This window comes from Crotalus tigris, unplaced genomic scaffold (genome assembly GCF_016545835.1).
Source record: "Crotalus tigris isolate CLP2741 ecotype Arizona unplaced genomic scaffold, ASM1654583v1 scf7180000019147.1630427, whole genome shotgun sequence".
Classification (NCBI taxonomy): Eukaryota; Metazoa; Chordata; class Lepidosauria; order Squamata; family Viperidae; genus Crotalus; species Crotalus tigris.
Window position 1 is genome coordinate 667104 of NW_024097401.1, and position 18676 is coordinate 685779.

The window sequence follows — 18676 nt, forward strand, 5'->3', positions numbered from 1 at the left end:
TGAAATGGTCGTTCGACCCCAAATGGGGTCCCGACCCACAGGTTGAGAACCACTGCCCTAGTAGATCCAAATAGGTCCCAGACGCTACCACAGCTACCGAATCCTCTTTGCTGCCCACCATCAGGCTTTTAAAAAAAAACAGATTTTAACTTAGGAAATGAACGTTCCACAGAACAAACTAAACATTCAGGTTCCAGCATATTTTTATTACAAAAATACCTCTAAATTCCACATATGATCTTTTTTCCCCTCTAACAATCCTATAAGGCCTACAAGGGTGCTTAGAGGCATTCTTAGAAAATATAAAAATAGTGGAAAATTACAGCCCAGGGTTTTGTTTTGGACATATTCATTGCCCCAGAAAGACACAGGATTTGAGGAGACAAACAGCATCTGCAGACTGGGAGGAATGGTACATTACTTCACTTTCTGACAAAGGGCCATTTTGTAGCTATCTACCTGCCAGGTGGAAGTCATTCTTTAATACGCTGGTCTCTGCTGCCCCCATGACAATCATCCAGTGAGACAGTTCACACCAAACTCTAAAAATTACAATATACTCATCAACCCAAAGAAATTCCCTAATCCTGGTCTAAATGCTTTGTCTGGGCTCTCTTTGGACTACTGAGTCATCTGCCCCAAGTCCCTTTTTTGGCCTTGAGGTGGCAGTTTAACTACTAGGTCATTGGACTTAGTCTGTGGTTGATTCAATCCTCAGCTGACAGTGAAAAGAGGACAGAGGCAGCTACAGCAAACTATAATACCACCATTTCTTGCGTACTTGAGGCAGGTTACAACGCTTGTGTGATGAAACAACAATTCCCCCTTTCTCCTTGCAATGCCCATGAGAGAGACCACATGAATTCTAGAGCAGTGTTTCTCAACCTTGACAATTTTAAGGCATGTGGACTTCAATTCCCAGAATTCCACAGCAAGCATTGCTGGCTGTGGAATTCTGGGAGTTGAAGTCCACATGCCTTAAAATTGTCAAGGTTGAGAAACACTGTTCTAGAGTAAGGCAATTCCAAATTAATCTCTGGGTTAAGGATACACCTGATCTACTGACTCAGAAAGCTTATTAGCAAGCCCAGATTTACAGATTTCAAACAAGACAAAGATCTAATTTCTATTTGACAAAAAAGGTATTTTGATTTGCAAGGAAGAACCCTGTTTCCAATTTTACCAAGTTTAGATCACATAGACGTAAACCGTGACTTACATCATCTTTTTTTCATGGAGGAAGAAAAATCCCATGCATCACCCCCATCGTGCGCTAATATTTAAAAGTTTTTATACCGTCTGTTGATATGCACGTTGATGGATAGGCATGTGTGGTTCTATATTGGTGATGCTTTTCAGGAATTTGAGTTGCTTTTTTAATATTTAAACACTATTCAAAAAAGGAAGGAAGGAAATGGGGAAAGAATGATAATAGTTTGTAGTTGTACTCACACTTACTTGGGACTGTTATTTATCACAACTGAATTCCTTTTTAAAATATGTAAACACAGGAAGCTATGAGGCTGTACTCCTATAAAGGCTGATTTAGGAGTAAGACCAAATCAATGGAGTACTTCATTTTAATGCAAATCATTTTAGGGCTGTTGTACTAACAATCATACAAAAAAATAAACAAATGAAGCTAAAGGAGGGTGACCTTTTCAAATTATGTTTGCAAGGGTTAAAAAAGGAGACATCCATCAATATTATTCATACTTGTTTGTCTGGAGTTTGACAGTGAATGAACAAATGAATGAATATATAGAACTTTTTTTACAATAAACTGATACAATCAGCCAATATAGAATGGGATCTATTAGCTGTTCCACTTCAGCCAGTAAATGTCTTGGGCCTGACCTAATTCTGTGTACGTGTGTGCTTTTTAGATATATTTCTTTTTAAGGAAATATTAAAGTATTAATATTCCTATGTGTGTATTTGTTTTTAAGGAAATATGTTTATTGCATCAAACCAATCAAAAAAGAAAAAGATGCCTACATAAACAAGGATTGTTGTGATAGCTGGAAGCTGATCTCATAAGGTAAAGTACCCCTTCCCCCCAGATTTTCAAAACTGTTCAGCCCTCTTCTTTGTCCTTTTGTAAAATAACAATACATTTTAATAAATATAAATTATAATAATTCATGTTATAAATTATAATTATAATAATTATAATTCAAATGTTGACAGACAACACATAATCACATTTATTACTATAAATCATATGTGATTCCAATGTTGTATAATAATTATTTTGGGCATTTCTCATACATGAAACGTGCTGTTTTTTATGTCCTGATACAGTCCAAATGTTGGGGATACACTGAAGAACAACATAATGCAAACTTTATCAGCAATGCTCTCTAGTTACACTATCTACAGACTACAACTCAAAGTATGGAAATGACAGACACTTAAAAAAGGTGAATATTCCAGCTCTGAAACTGCACCTTCAAGCATCAAGCATACATAACATGTTATGTCACATTAATGTCACATTAATATAAATAATGTGCAATAATATTTCAAAGTCTGTCTACTTCATATTAAGATGGTTATCACCTAGGACCTCAGCTGATTCCTCCAAAACCTCTAATAAGTGTGAAACCTGGACAGCAATGGCATCAGGACCAAACTATATGTGGTTAAATGGAATGAACTACAAAGAAGCACTTTTATCTAAGTTAAGCTATTTTGCTCTATAGAAATTTTAAAAGATAGCTATATCAGAATCAAAACATCCCAAAATGGATTTTCTGTACATTTGTACTGCCAAATATAAAATCTCCATACATAAAGGAACAAAACATCTTTCTGTGACTTTATGTATTCCATAGTTTTCAACATTAGTTGTGTTTATCTTATTCTATTTTGCTATGTTTGAGGCAAAAGTCTGGGTCTTTATATACTGCATTTATGTGCTTCTTTAGGCCTGGAAATCACGGACGATAAAAGGGTAACATCTGTTTTTACTTCCACGGACAACGTATTAACCTTTTTTAAAAAATTTATTTTCATTATTTAGTAAAACCTGTTTCTTCAAATGTAAATATGTGAACGCTCATTATTAGCACAGAGCAAAGAATCTACAATAAAATGCCTATCTCTTGGATTTATCATGGCCTGGATAAACGTTTTACTGGATTACAACTGTAGGTACTCGGGGTGAAGTCACAATTATTTTGGGCAGGTAGGAAAAGGCTAGGGGGGTCTCTAGTAAAGAAATTGGAAGATGATGGATTCATCTAGATGTCATACCTCCGTGGACACTGTAGAGGCTCTTCCAGTGACCCGCAGAATGGGTGTCATGTGTGTCTTCCTGCCTGAAGACAGCACAAACTACATGTGCAACCAACGGCTCTGTTGGAAGAGAAGATGGAAGGGACTTGAGGAATATCCTTGTATATCCAACTTATTTATTCATCTATTTAAGTAGTTTTTAATCTTGTTCATGAATTTACTGCTTGCCCGATAACAAGGTCTGCTGAAGTGATCTCTCTCATTAGGGACAATTTGAGTATTTTTAGATGAAAGGCGGAAAAGCCTCCTGAAAGACTACCAGAAAAAGAAGGAAAATAAAAAGTTAGATGAAGTGGAACAGAAGAATATGACATACCTAGCGAATCATGAGACTTCCTTTGTACGGACGGAGGCTGTTGAGGAACTGGCGGTTCCCAGACTAGGGATGTAAAGATGCCGCAATTCCCTGACTTCAGGCTGCCAAGTGCCATGTCAACTTATCCTAAATTGGGGAGAGCGGGAAGCCTCGACTTTAAATACTTCAGAATATATACCAGTTCTTGACTTTTTGACTGCAGCAGGCAGCCAGTTCTGTGTATGGTTTAATTTTGTAACAGGTACTCAGATTTAACTGGACTGCGTCTGCAGTCTGAAAAGCCGAGCTAAAATGGGAAGTGTAAGGAGGTTGATTTAGCTAAATCCTGCTCAGAGAAGCCTGACATCTGAAGGACTAGAATGACACAGAGTTCCCATGGGAAATGACTCAGGGTCACCTACCGTAGAGAATTCTGAAAAAAACACGGGGATTATAAATTTATTTATTTATTTATTTAATTTACATGCTGCCCATGTCACTCTGCAAAGCAACTCTGGACGGCTTACAACAAAAATAATAAATATTAAAATATTAACAACAGTAGATACAGAACTAAAAAAACAGAAGGCAAGGACGGTACCAGTGGTGGCATCTTCCCTATTAATTTACTAACCACACAGAGCGCCCCCATCAGGACCCCAAACCTGGGGGCAAAACCAGGTTGGAATGCCCTTCCGGAAGACCAAAAGAGTGGGGTCAAGCCACACCTCAGGCAGCAAATACCCTAAGAGCAAGAAAATTAATACATTTAAAAACCTGATTGCACAATTATCTTAATTTCTGAGGGGGCGGAAAGAGGCACACCATGCTGGTCTTTGGCCTGACTGAAATGGAACAAAACTGAAGAAATTTTATGACGGAAACGTGCAAGAGAAGATGGATACATCATCTTGGAATTTATGGTTGAAAGGTCTGTAACAACTTAGCTGAATTAAATGGGTATCTTTGGATATTAGGGAAGCTGGTTTAAAAACCTGAACAATTAGAAATTAACAAAAGAGACCAGAATAGCAAAAGAGAGGCGAGATTCTGCCTAAAGGAACAATTATAAAGTTCTCCTGAGAATGAAAAATGAAAAATGCTAGCCAGTATCTAATGAAGGCATTTAATTGAAATGGGATAGTAATAAAGCCAAGCTCTACTGAAGTAGCTCATAATATTTCATGCCAAGGATTGCCACCAGCTAAGGAGAGAAGCCACCTGTATAACAGCATAATGCTCCTGAATGTTTAGATTCATGCGATGGACTCAACGTGCTGATCACTTTTGGCCTGTTCTGTTTACATTTATTAGAAATGAACCCACATTCCCTATTTATCTACATGTTAGTAGAGAACTCTGAAAAAACACTGGGTTATAAAGTCTCTTTATACATGGTTAGAGGCAAAGTAAATGCCACACCCTGTTTATCTACAGTTAAGCAGAGGTAAAAGCAGCCACCTTTGGGATGAAACCCTCCCTTGGTCTGGGGGAAAAGCAGCAAGAGATTATTCCCCACTTGCCTAATGATTAGAGCTTTTCAACCTTTTCACCCATTGTGCCACTTTTAGGATATGGCAGTATCCAAGTACCACCCGTCGCCTAGCAAGGTGTCAAAAACTTGATGACCCCCCCCCCAAAAAAGGGAAAAAAGTGATAAAGTACAGGTAGTCTTCGACTTACAACAGTTCGCTTAGTGACTGTTCGAAGTTACAGCGGCACTGAAAAAAGTGCCCCCCCCCCCAAGCCACAGCCGAGCAAGACACCTGCCTGCCCGCCCGGCAGCACTCTTCCTCCTGTCCGAGGTTTTCATTGTTGTGAGCATTTCTGTTGAGGATTGGCAGCGGGGGTGGGGTGGGGGGGGTTTGGTTCCCCCCCCCCCATCTGCTGGGTGGTTGCAGCAGGTTTTGGTCACTTCACATGACCCTGGGACACTGTGACCGTCATAAATATGAATCAGTTGCCAAGCATCTGAATGTAAATCACAAGACACTGGAGAGGTTGCAACAGTCCAGCTGATCGGCGCTTCTGGGCTCAGCAGAAGCACCAGGATCAGCGCCGAGCTCCAGCTGGTTCCTGGCGCTGATCCTGGCGCTTCCGCTGAGCCCTGACAGCCCTGCAGCTCCAGCCATCTCTCGCTCAGGCTTGTGCAGTGCTGCCACCGGTTCAGCTCATTCCCCTCCCCCACTACCACTTTTCTAGGATAGTCGCGTACCACCTGCCAGGTGCCAATGTGCCACAGGTGGTACCCATACCACTGGTTGAAAAGCTCTGGTCTAATTGGTGCAAGTGGTATCAGTAGGAACACGGAGTCTTCTCATGCTTGTGTTTTGTGTGCATGTGAGAGATGAATTGAGGAGAATTGGAAAAGAGTCTCCATGCCAGAGGACTTTTTAGTGTTGAACGTAGAACAAGGGGTGGCTCCTGTTTTATCTTCATGTTGATGATCATATATCTTGCAGCACTACTGGGACTACAGGACAGGGTTTCTGTTTTTAACCCACGAGAACTTCTGTAATTGTCACCCTGCAGTTATCTGATATCTCACAGAATTCCATTTGTATTATCAAAAGTTGGGGAACCCTTCATAGAGCATGTCCAACCTCCTTTCCTATTTTTTTATTCAGTGGAAAGAAATTATTTGTTTAGAAGAAACTATTCATAATTACGAGAACGGTGCAAGCTGAACATCTCAGAAAGTTCAAAAAGGCAATGATCAATAAATAGTCCTAAAGCATCCCCAAAACCAGGATGCTACAAAGATCAACCAGAACGCAGAGGAGCAAAAAATTCATTAGTTAGCTTGAAGCCATTTATCACAGGTTAAATGAAAACCAAGGCTGCTTATTAAGCAACATTTGTTAACTACCATTCAGTGCAAGAATGCGTCACATTTAACTACTGCATCACACAATATCACGACTACATCTAACGGCAACTTCTCTCTTTCCTTATATTTCCAGTAAAAATCTACTATTCTCCGGAAATAAGAAGTGTTATTGCTTTTTTACCATTGCTAAATGTTCTGTTCTTTCACTTTTTCATTCATCCACAATTGATGGTATACTTATGCTTTACATCTGTTGAAATGAAAGCTAAGGAGATGCAGTATAATTAGTTCTGCTTGAGGCAGGCAGAAAAGGAAATCCAAATCAAAGCTACGTAAGACCTTGAGTGGGCTGACTGCATGAGGCAGGAAGTCCATTCTAAGGCACTCTCTTCACCAACTCAGCTACAACAGTCTTTGATTATCAGATGTATACATCCTCAATTAAATGTGCTACAGAATAAATCAAGCTCTACATTCATTGACAAAATTGTTGAGATGGTTGCTGCTCTAGTAGAGACAGCTGTGAGACAAGGACAGTGATGGTGAACCTTTTAGAGACCAAGTGCCCAAAAACTGGCCCCGCCCACGCTCCAACCCCCTGCCCCGTCCCTGCTCTGCCCCCCATCCCCTGCCCCGCCTGCCTACAGGACCACTCACCACCTCCAGGGCCCGCCGCAGATTGCCCAGGCAGCCCAGCAGCGCTATGGCGGCCACACCCTCTGCCCACGCCCTGCAGCATCATCTGCATGATGGGGTGTGAGGGCAGAGTCTTGTCTACACTGCCTGGCTGCCATGTCCTTGGCTGCGCTGCTCCGTGTGGGCCACACTTGAGGGCGAGTCTCCATCAGGGGTGCTGCTGGAGAGGAGGGGGTTGCGGGGGGGAGGCAAGGCTGGGGCAATGGCACGTGTGCCCACAGAGAGGGCTCCGAGTGCCGCCTCTGGCACCTGTGCCATAGGTTCGCCACCACTGGACTAGGAGATACTAGGACAATATTTTGAAATGAAAGGCAAGGAAGATCTGAATCTATCATAGATATATCCTCTTTTTCCCAAATGTCATAATGAGTCAATGAACAGTCAATGAAATCAATATTACCACATATGGGCAAGAAATTGTAGAAGAAGCTCTCCATCACTAGGAATCTATGAGTGTCATCTTTGCAATGAAGGAAGAATGTATCTAATGATTTATCTATTTATTTTTTCACATCTTTATTATTTTTATAAATAGCTCAAGACGGCAAACATATCCCAAATTATTGGTTACCTTCTGCTCGTAACTACAAAATTATTCTTAGCATACAAGTATACTTCCACAATTTTTTAAGTGCAGGTAGTCCTCGATGCTGCAAAGGTGGTGTGAAAGACAGTCATAGGTCACTTTTTTCAGTGCTGTTGTACTGAATGGTCACTAAATGAACTTCTGTAAGTCGATGACTACCTGTATTGTTTGCTATTAGCCAAACTGTAGCGATTATGAGAGAACTAGTTTGGTCTAATGCAGGTGAAGGCAACCTTGGGTCTTTTATGACTCGTGGACTTCAACTCCCAGAATTCCTGAGCCAGCATGGCTCCGCTTGGAAACCTCTCCCTTTCCCCTCAGCATGGTTGGCTCAGGAATTCTGGGAGTTGAAGTCCACAAGTCATAAAAGAGCCAAGGTGGCCCACCCCTGGTCTAGTGGTTAAGGTACCAGGCCAGAAAGCCAGAGACCTGCCTTAAATATGAAAGCCATCTGGAAGACTTTGGGCCAGTGATTCTCTCTCAGCCCAACTCACTTCACACCACTATTGTTGTAGCAAAATAACAAAAAGGTGTTGTGAACATGATTGCTGCCTCCTTAAGTTATTTGTAAAAATAATACAGGGAGGATACAAACAAATAAAATAAAATAAAAATAATCATCACATTGGTAAGGTCTATTTCCACATTCTTGACTATATCATCCTTTTCAATAAGAATGGCCACAATTGGGAGGGATTAGTTTAGAGCAGTGGTGGCGACCCTATGGCACGCGTGCCAGACAACCGTCCCTCTTCAACCAGCCACCCGCTAACTTGCCGAGGTCCCACATGGCCGGATGCATCCCAGCACCCATGCGCTCACTGGCCTCTGTGTGCAGGGGCCGATGGTGTCAGGCAGCAGCCGTCCTGGCCCCTGCCTCACCTTGCCCTGTGACAATGGCACCCCTGCCCTGCTTCGCCTTGCCTCACCCTGCAGGATGAGCCTCCTGCCCACCGCCCCACCTGCCAGAGACCCCCTGGATCTCCCTTAACCCTGCCTGGCCCCCACAGGCGTTCCTCCCCACGAGCAACATCAAGGTGATCATGCCCACCTTGGCCATACCCACCCAATCTGCCATGACCACTACAGCCATGCCCACCCAGTGGGCCACATCCACCTGGTACCTGGCGATAAATAAGTGGGTTTTGGATTGCAGTTTGGGCACTCGGTCTCTAAAAGGTTCGCCATCACTGGTTAAGAGGCAGTTCTGAACTGCAAGGACTATGGATATACAATAGGATTTACATAGCACTTCTACTGCCCTGGAAGAAAAGCATAGGAGTATGTTAACATTATCACATCTTGACTACTGCTTTTTCTGCCTGAAAACTTTAATCTATAATAGAGCAGAGGCTCTGGGTAGCCACATAATCCATTGTGCCAAAGAAACCACTACTATCTCTCTTTATGAAACTGCCATCATGCTATATAACATTCCTTAGGCCTATGCAACTCCATTGGGGTCAGGATTCTCACAGGGGAATTGAGGATAGACTGTGAAATGCAAGTAGTTAGAGGCAGCCAACTACTTTAACTACAGGAATTTTTCTGAAAATACTCCATTAATAAAAAGAAGTCTACCTGGTTATTTCTTTTTTTTTTCTTGAGATAAATTGGAACTTTTGTTCTTTGCTACTATTTGAAAAAGAAAAAAAAACAGAATAAATAGGCATCCCACCTTACATGCTTTGGCAGGTAGCTGATGGAGCGCAAACATGGGAATTGATTTCTGTCTCAAATAAGTCACCTTCATGCATGGAAGGGAACAGCAGTATCTATGGAGGAGCTGTTCTATTTCAGGTTTATGCCAAGTAATTAGCACTTCAAGCTCTGATTAAGTTGCATGCACATACTGACGAGACAGTAGTTAGTGATCCTTTAGTAGGCAGGCCTAGGGGTACTAACGAGACAGTAGTTAGTGATCCTTTAGTAGGCAAGCCTCGGGGTAATAATCAATCAACGATTTTATCCAATGTTGTATTTTCTTCCTTATCTAGGCTTGTTTTACAGATCTCATCTGCTGGTATTAAAAAAAAAACAGGGGCAAAATAAGTAGGAAAAACAGAAGTGTTCTTTTAAAATGATAATGGAAGTAAAAAAAAGTGGGGGAACAGCCAAAGATATATGAAAACCTCCAACTCTTTAAAAATGGGAAAAAATCTCAACAGAGCACGGTGTGTGTAGGGCTTATCTGTTCTGAGTAGGTTCCAAAGAGTAGCTTTCTTGTAAAGAATATTCTAAAAGGCTAGGCTACAACTGCTAAACTAAAGTACTGTAACCACAGAAAAGAGAAACAGAACTTTATTCAAATTTAATTACAAGATTTTATAACTTGTCCACCAGAGACATAATGTATTTTTTTTAAAAAAACAGATTTAAATAAAAATATTTCAACAAAACGTTATTAAAACTGAAATCCTGACTCAGCTGCCGCTTTCTCGGAGCTTCTGCAATACTGGCATTTTAATTGTTAAATTCATTTAATATTTTAATCCCAATCTGTTCTTAAACCACCGCTACAAGATTTTGTTACTATTAGGTAACAACATGGCATAACCAACCGCACAATGTTTAAAAGGCAGTAAAAATCAGATGAAATAAAGTGCTAAAAGATGACTACTGTATTACTACCTACATAGAAATGAAGAGGCGGATAAGATAGTTCCCTGCTAAGCACTTAGAACAGATGGGAAAAGAAGCATTCTAGACCAGTGGTTCTCAACCTTTCTAATGCTGTGATCCCATAATACAGTTCCCCATGTTCTGGTGACCCCCAAGTGGGTGTGGCCACCAATAAGAGGGAGTAGGACAGCTAGGGAAAAGGGGAAAAAATGGCGGACAGCGTGGGTTGGCGACCCCCGTGAAATGGTCGTTCGACCCCAAATGGAGTCCCGACCCACAGGTTGAGAACCACTGTTCTAGACCATTCACCACCATAATATAGCAGTGCATTGGAGGCAATTTCATGTTTGCTATTTATTTTCAATAACAGAATATGTATTTATCTCTAATCATGAAGAGAATATTTGGTCTTCAAGATTTTTTAAAAATAGCTTTTAACAGATAGCGCTTGCATAGTTGTATTCTTTATCAATATTGTCAAAGAAGCCAATAAGCATTGGTCACCCGTTTATCTCATGTACTGTGTCTAATTCTAAGCACTATATTTTTAGCAATGAGTCAGAAAACTCAAACAGATTCAAAAGGATAAAAAAAATGATCAGCAGATTAGAGGCTATGAAGTCTCTCTGAAGAAGTCTCTCTGAAGAAATATTAAAGATCACTAGAAAACAGCAATGGATACAACAATACCAATCAAACAGCCCAAACAGCCCATAAAAAGAAGTCACACAAGTGTCAAGTCAAGTTCTACATTATTTCAGAATAAAGAACAGAATAATTTGGATTAATATAGATTTTAAATAATAGGAAAGCTTCCCAATTAAATGCTAGAAAAATGCTTACTGGAACCATAAAAGCAATTCAATTGTGAACCAATTATCCAAAGTAGTGTGATTGCCTTCTCCGGATGCCTTGAAGGAAAGGCTGACAACCATTTGCTAAGATGCTTTAATTTAGATTCCCACACTGAACAGGAGACGGGCTCAATGCCCTTATTTCCAAGATAGTACAATGGGATTATGTGAAAGAAATGGAATCTTGCTAAATCTGTTTCTTAATTGGATTATAAATAATGTGAAGCTGAGGTGAACTATGGATAACCAGGTTTATTACATTAAATTAAGGGATTAACTAGGTTATTACAATTATTAAAGATGGTAAAAGTAGGAGATAGGGAAGAATTCTTAAAACATATCCTCAACCTGAATGGACCTTAAAAATTCAAAACTACTACTGTACTTTCCGGCGTTATGAGACGACTTTCGCAAGCGTTAAACTCAGCGCCAAAGTTGGGGGTCGTCTTATACGCCGAGTCGTCTTACACGCTGGACATTATGGTAGTTTCCGGCGTATAAGACGACTTTCTAGGCATGTGACTCGGCGCCGAAGATGGGGGTCGTCTTATACACCGGGTCGCCCTATACGCCGGAATATATGGTACTTTTTTGGGGGGGGTGTAATACGAGACTAATAAGCTATTCATGGAAGTTAGGCATATGAAACCATTCTTCTTCACACAATTCAGTGGTAAAGTATGAAACTTGCTAAGATTTGCTCTGAAAGGTCTCCAGAGAAGGTTGGATACATACATAAGGAATTAATATTAATCACAAACAGTTTCAATATCGGAGACAATATCTGAGAGACTCCTCTCAGACCTGTTGCTATGGAACAGGCACAAGATAGTAGGCTTCTTACAGAAACCTAGTTGGCTGCTGTTGGAGACAGAAATCCTTGCTCTTCTTTTCATACTAAAATAGTTATATTCACTGCTTGTTAGTATCTAAAGGTTTCTAGAGATATCTATAGGTCTTTAGTTTGGTTCTAATTTTAAAGTTTTGACCTGTCTGAAATCTCATTTCTCAGAGTATACCTCTTTCCACATGAGTTTTCCACTTAAAAATTCAAAATAACATTTACCCAGGCCACGGGTCGGCAACCCGCAGCTCCGGAGCCGCATGTGGTTCTTTGAGCCTTCGCCTGCGGCTCCCAGCCTCCTTCGCCATTTGCAGAGAGAGAGACAGAGAAAAAGAGACGCACTTGCGCTTCCCTTCTCTCTCTCTCTCTCCCTCCCTCCCTCCCTCACACACACACACACTCTCTCTCTCTCTCTCTCTCTCTCTCTCTCTCTCTCTCTCTCTCTCACACACACACACACACACACACACACTGAGTGGGGGAAGAGGACTGGCAGACCAAGGGCAGGAGAGAGCCAGCTCAATAAAAATGTGTGTCAGCTTGTTGGAGAACAGTGTGAAGCCAGCTTGCTAGGTGAGCAGAAGATCGAAGAGAGGGGGGGAGAGAAGAAAGAGAGAGGAAGGGAGAGGAAAGAGAGAAAGAGAGAGAGGGGGAGGGAGGAAGAGAGAGAGGGAGGAAGGGAGAAAGGGAGAGAGAACTCATCCACAGCAGCCTCTATCTCTTTTTAATTAAACTCTTCAATCAAGCACCCCCCCCTCTGGTGCGTGCGTGCACCTTGCAGCTCCCAGTGTTTTCTTTTCTGTGGGAAACGGGTCCAAGTGGCTCTTTGAGTGTTTAAGGTTGTCGACCCCTGACCTAGGCCACCCAGCATAACTCCTTAACTGATATACATTCAATATGATTTGTCTAACCAAGTTCTTCTACAACTATGCTTTGTAAGCAAAATGATAACACACGCTTGTGTTAATAGTTTCCACCAACACCAGATTACTAGAATATCGCTATTTCTGTATGCCTAATTAGAAATGTGAACATCCATTATTTAGATTAGTTGGCCTGAGAATACTACTCTATCCAACGCTCATCACAATAGCTTGGTATAGTCCCAAGACTAGTTAAAAAAATAACTTAGAAACAGAACAAACACCCTGCACAGGATGTTAACCACCCTTCAACTGAGCATTCATGCAAATACAGAAAGATCCTTGATGGTACAAAACAGTGAAGTTATTTGCAGCTATGCAACTGAAGCATCGCTTTGAGCTTATGCTGCCTGCTTTCTGTTGAAACATTTTTTTCTAAGTAGGTAAACTATAGGTAATTACTTTTATGTAATCAAACAATGTATTCCTTTCTTCGTAACTATTCCTGGAGCAGAAGCCAAAGACTGTAAGACAAGAAAGAAATAGCTGGCTATAGATTAGAAGCATCATACTGAAAGACAGTAACAGTCTTAGCAGCTTTCAATAATCACTCCTATATGACTGGAGGGAATAAAAACTGGCTTCTAATCTAACAATTAAAGATGTTTCTATCTTTCATTAGTCTGTTTAATTCATTGTGGAATATTCTGCTACATTTTCTGATCATTGGTTACGTTACATGATTTTATTCTGAATTGCCTTTTATCCTAGTATTCATCCCAAAATTTTATTGGGTTTTGCTCACAATCTGGTTTGGCATTAGAAGATTAGTAAAAGTGTGCAATGTGTGTCAAATTGAAATATTTTGTGCAATTTTATGAAGTATAAATGTGAAACCTGAAAAATTAAAGCTCAAAAATCCTTACACGTTGCTCATCAAAATTATTAAACCACGTGCAGGTGATAATTTACTCAGATCACTAACATTCTTAAATCTGAAGCATACAAACAGTATTCAAAAAGTACGAGAGAACACCATCTTTTCATCTGCATTTCAGCACACAAGGAACAGCTTTTTCAAAAGAGAATGAAATCAAAACACATCCACAGAGTATAATCTGGATTTACTCTCCACTTTTGTTGCTATCTACCTGTTGAGGGAGTTCACTGATGAGATATTGTGCAAATTTCTGCAATTGATCTCTTTGTAGTCGAGACAAGGACTCAGAGACAGGCGCTCGCAAGCAAACTGCAGATGCCTAGAGATAGAAGGAAAAATAAGATTATTTCTTTAACAGAATGTCATGTTTATGGTTAAATAATTCTCCCAAGGGCAGATAAAGCTGCATAAGAAGCCATTTTTGGAACATACCGTATTTTCCGGCATATAAGGCGACCCGGCCTATAAGACGACCCCCGACTTCAGCGCCGAGTTGCATGCCTAGAAAGTCATCTTATATGCTGGAAACTACCGTAATTTCCAGCGTATAAGACGACTCGGTGTACAAGACGACCCCCGACTTCGGCACTGATTTCAACGCTTTAAAAAGTCGTCTTATATGCCGGAAAATACAGTATATATATAGTGTTATTAAAATCAGGCTTTGGTAAAGATGATTGTCTATGAGTCACAGCAAGATGGTAGACTATAGCCAAAAGATATATTGGTATGATTGACTTTGAGTACATTTATGCTCAATCAATATTTACTTGGAAACAGCATAGGTAATCCTCGATTTATGACAATTGGGTCCAGAATTCCGGTCATAAATCAGGAGGTCATTAAGCAGGTCACCATGTGACCTGACTCATTTTTACAACTGTATTTATTTAGAGTCACTGCAGTTGTTAAGCAAAAGACACGGTCATTAGGCAAATCCAGCATATCCAATGAGCATTTTTTTTGACATTTTCTGCTGGAAAATGACCCCCCCTCAAAAAAAAAACCCCTATACAAATCACAGTCTTGTGACCGCAGGACACTGCAATTGGTGGTAAATGCAAATCCCCAAAATGCAGTCACATGACTGGAAGGGGGTAGTGTGATATTTTACAACAGTTAATAATGCTTTGCAGTCTGTAAAGCACGCTTTCCAAGGCTGTTGTAACTTCCAACAGCCATTAAGAGACCTGTTATTAAGGAAAGACTAGCTGGATGTGTGGAGTTCAGAAGTACCTTACGGGAAGCAATGTATTATTGATTGCGGATCAACATATTAACAAAAATAGTCTGAAAATTCATAAGCCACTAAATCAATCTGTTATAACATGACTTCCAGCAGGCTAACATCAAAACAGTTTTTTTTGGTTATTTGACTCCACACAGGTAGTCATTTTGTTATTAGATAAAGACATTCTTTATGGTACATTCCATTCCCCCTAGTGGTTCTGCATTAGCATGTAATAGGCTGGAAGCAGTTTCCTTCATGTAGTTTTTCCACAAAATTTAGCATTGGCCACCCAGTTTGCAATAAAAATCTATGTTCTAATCAACATTCTTGACATTCAGAGGACCCCCGACTTCTTATAATGATAGTTTTTAATCAAGAGCATTAAAAACCTTTTGTTTGTTGTATGTGCTTCCAATATAATATATCTAGGAAAAAAATATAAGTAAAGTAGTTTTTATTATACAGCAACCATATAATGTTTTGGAAACTCTTGATCTGGTCGCTATTCATTTGAAAACTATGGCTAATTGAAATAATATCTGTCCTTTCAACAACTTATGTCCAAATCCTTCATGTGATTCTCTAAGCTTCTTAAACCATCAAAGAAAAATTCTGCAAAACTGTAAATTTAAACTCTATAATGAATCTTGGCCAATTCTTCTTCCCAGTGGATAAAAAACTGTTCTACAAAAAAAAGTAAACGAGTTTTCATTTGTATTTTCAGAAATCCAAACAGAGTTTACATAGGAACTGTTTTTTAAAGCAGCTGATTATACAAAAAAAAATATATTCAAATGAATGCGGTCAATGTTTCCTCACTGCTTTGATGCAGATATAGTCACATCATACCTAGCAGAGTATTTACAAAGTTTATTACTAGGTAAATAAAAATGCCTGCCTATCCCATTATTCAAAGCCACAAAAATGTTTTCTATTGTTGTATTTTTAATCTTTTTTAGATTATCCAACAAGAAGTGTTCTGATCAGCAGACAAATGAATTAAGAGTACCGAGTGCAAAATTATTTTAAAACAAAAGGAGTAAAATATCACAAAGTAATCCAAGTTAACTAGATATAAGAGAGCTAAACATAGCTGGGATAATACAAGGGCCACCAGGCATCCAAAAATCCTTTTGTCAACTTTTGTGATAATAGTGTTCTACAAATAAATTTTCTCAGTAAGAAGCTGCCTGTCTCTCTTCAATTCACAGTCTCTCCTAAAGGAAGCCTTTAGAAATAGTGACAAAGAATCAAACAGAAGAAAATATTCCTTCATATATGTTAGTCTCTTTCAAATGCTTTTTATATTTCCCCTAATATCTGCTGACTGAACCGTATGAAAATTGTAGCTGAAAACATTTGGAGGAAACTGGTTGCCTATCCTTTTGGAATTAAGCCAGAAACAGACTGGAAGCCTGTGAAAGGGGCAATATAATATTCTTTCAAGCACTTCACATTAACAATCTTAGATAACTGAAAGTTACAGACCATTTTAGAAGACAGCCCCACTGTAGATCACAACCTGCTGCTTAATAAGCTAGAAAAAGGTGGGATAGACAACATTACCACCAGATGGATCTGTAGCTGGTTGACAAACTGTACTCAGTGAGTAGTCCTCAATGGAACTACCGTATTTTCCGGTGTATAAGACGACTGGGTGTATAAGACGACCCCCGACTTTTGAGAAGATTTTCATGGCTATAAAGTCATCTTATACACCGGAAAATACGGTATTTTCCGGCGGGCGTATAAGACGACTGGGCATATAAGACAACCCCCAAATTTTGAGAAGATTTTCATAGTTTAGAAAGTTGTCTTATACACCGGAAAATACAGTACATCCACATGGAGAGAAGTAAGTAGTGGGGTACCACAAGGCTCCGTCTTAGACCCAGTACTCTTCAATATCTTCATAAATGACTTAGATGAGGGAATAGAAGGGGAACTTATCAAATTTGTAGATGACACTAAACTGGCAGGAATAGCCAACAACTCAGAAGACAAGCTCAGGATTCAAAAAGATCTTGACAAACTTGAAAAATGGGCCCTATATAACAAAATGCATTTTAATGTGGAGAAAAGCAAAGTTTTACATTTAGGCAGGAAAAATCAAAGGTGTAAGTACAGATTAGGTGAGACCTGGCTCAAAAACAATGAGAGGGACCTTGGAGTCCTAGTGGACAATCACTTGACTATGAGTCAGCAGTGTGCAACAGCAGCCAAAAAAACTAATACAATCCTGGGTTGTATAAACAGAGGCATAGAATCAAGATCACGTGAAGTATTAATACCGCTTTTTAAAACCCTAGTGAGACCACACCTGGAATACTGCAACCAATTTTGGTCACCATACTACAAAAAAGATGTTGAGACTTTGGAAAAAGTGCAGAGAAGAACAACTAAGATGATCAAAAGCTTGGAGACTAAAACATATGAGGAACGGCTGCAAGACTCTGGCTAGTCTAAAGAAAAGAAGACATAGGGGTGACATGATAGCAGTATTCCAGTATCTGAGGGGCTGCCACAAAGAAGAGGGGTTCAAACTATTCTCCAAAGCACCAAAGGGCAAGACAAGAAACAATGGTTGGAAACTGACCAAAGAGAGAAGCAATTAAGGAGAAACTTCCTAACAGTGAGGACAATTAACCAGTGGAACAGCTTGCCTCCAGAAATCGTGGGCGCTCCATCACTGGAGGTTTTTAAGAAGAGACTGGACAGTCACTTGTCTGAAATGTTATATGTTCTCCTGCTTGAGCAGGGAGCTGAACTAGAAGACCTTCAAGCTCTATTCTATTCTATGAAAATAATGAGAGCAACTAAAATTTAGTTTATATTCTGTTTTTCATAACTTGTAAAAATAATTTGGCAACAAAGGATGAGAGTGACTCTTCAGTTTGAGAACTGTCAAAAGTCTAATTGTAAATACAACAAAGTTTTCACTGAAAATGTTAGCTCAGTCATAAATATTTAGGGGATGAGGCTGTCACTAATACCAAAATATTACTTCTGATTTGTCCTAAACATGATTTAAAGATCACTGGAAATTCATGTGAAACATGTTGATCCCTTCAGAAAACCTTTATAATGCTCTATAGACACAAATTTCAGTAAAATTTTTAAGTCAGAGTTCTGCTGTTATTCTTAAATCTAATTGTATTCCCATTTCACCATTATAAAAATCTTCCCATAGGACAGCAAATAAGTCACCTCAAAATTATGAGTCAGTAAAACTTAGAGAAGAAAATACAAATTATATGTTAAGCCAAATTCTGTAGAACATGAATCTAAAATTGCTAAGACACCAAAATTGCTTATTAAAGATAAAAACTGGGGGATGAGCCTAATGGTAGAATATTGCTTTAATTTTAATACAGTTTCTCAAATTTCTCAAGAACCCATTTATAATAATCAGGTTATGATGGAAATTGAGGACAGGGCTGTAAGTTCTGTTACTGGACTAGCGTATGTATATTTTGTAAAGTAACTTCTTTTGGCGGGCAGCCCAGTCTCATTTCCAGGTTTCTTATAAATATGGAAATCATGCAGGTGTTTTTTTCTTCACCAAAACATATCAAAGAGTATGCATCCATTACTGATTTTTTGAGGCAGATCACC

General features: G+C 39.6%; 1 protein-coding gene across 5 annotated transcripts in view; it reads right to left on the reverse strand.

Annotated features, from left to right (window-relative positions):
* Positions 1–18676, reverse strand: part of ZSWIM8 (zinc finger SWIM-type containing 8) — an 80448-nt gene that overhangs the window by 44668 nt on the left and 17104 nt on the right. For 4 of the 5 annotated variants that reach the window (XR_005558708.1, XM_039360038.1, XM_039360037.1 and 1 more), the window contains exon 5: positions 14042–14149. Coding sequence is in view for 4 of the 5 variants with exons in the window: in XM_039360038.1 (XP_039215972.1) it covers positions 14042–14149 (108 nt within the window). In the remaining variant the exon portion in view is untranslated. Of the gene's footprint in view, positions 1–3258; positions 3361–14041; positions 14150–18676 lie in introns of those variants that run through there. The other variant, XM_039360040.1, reaches the window with a different exon arrangement.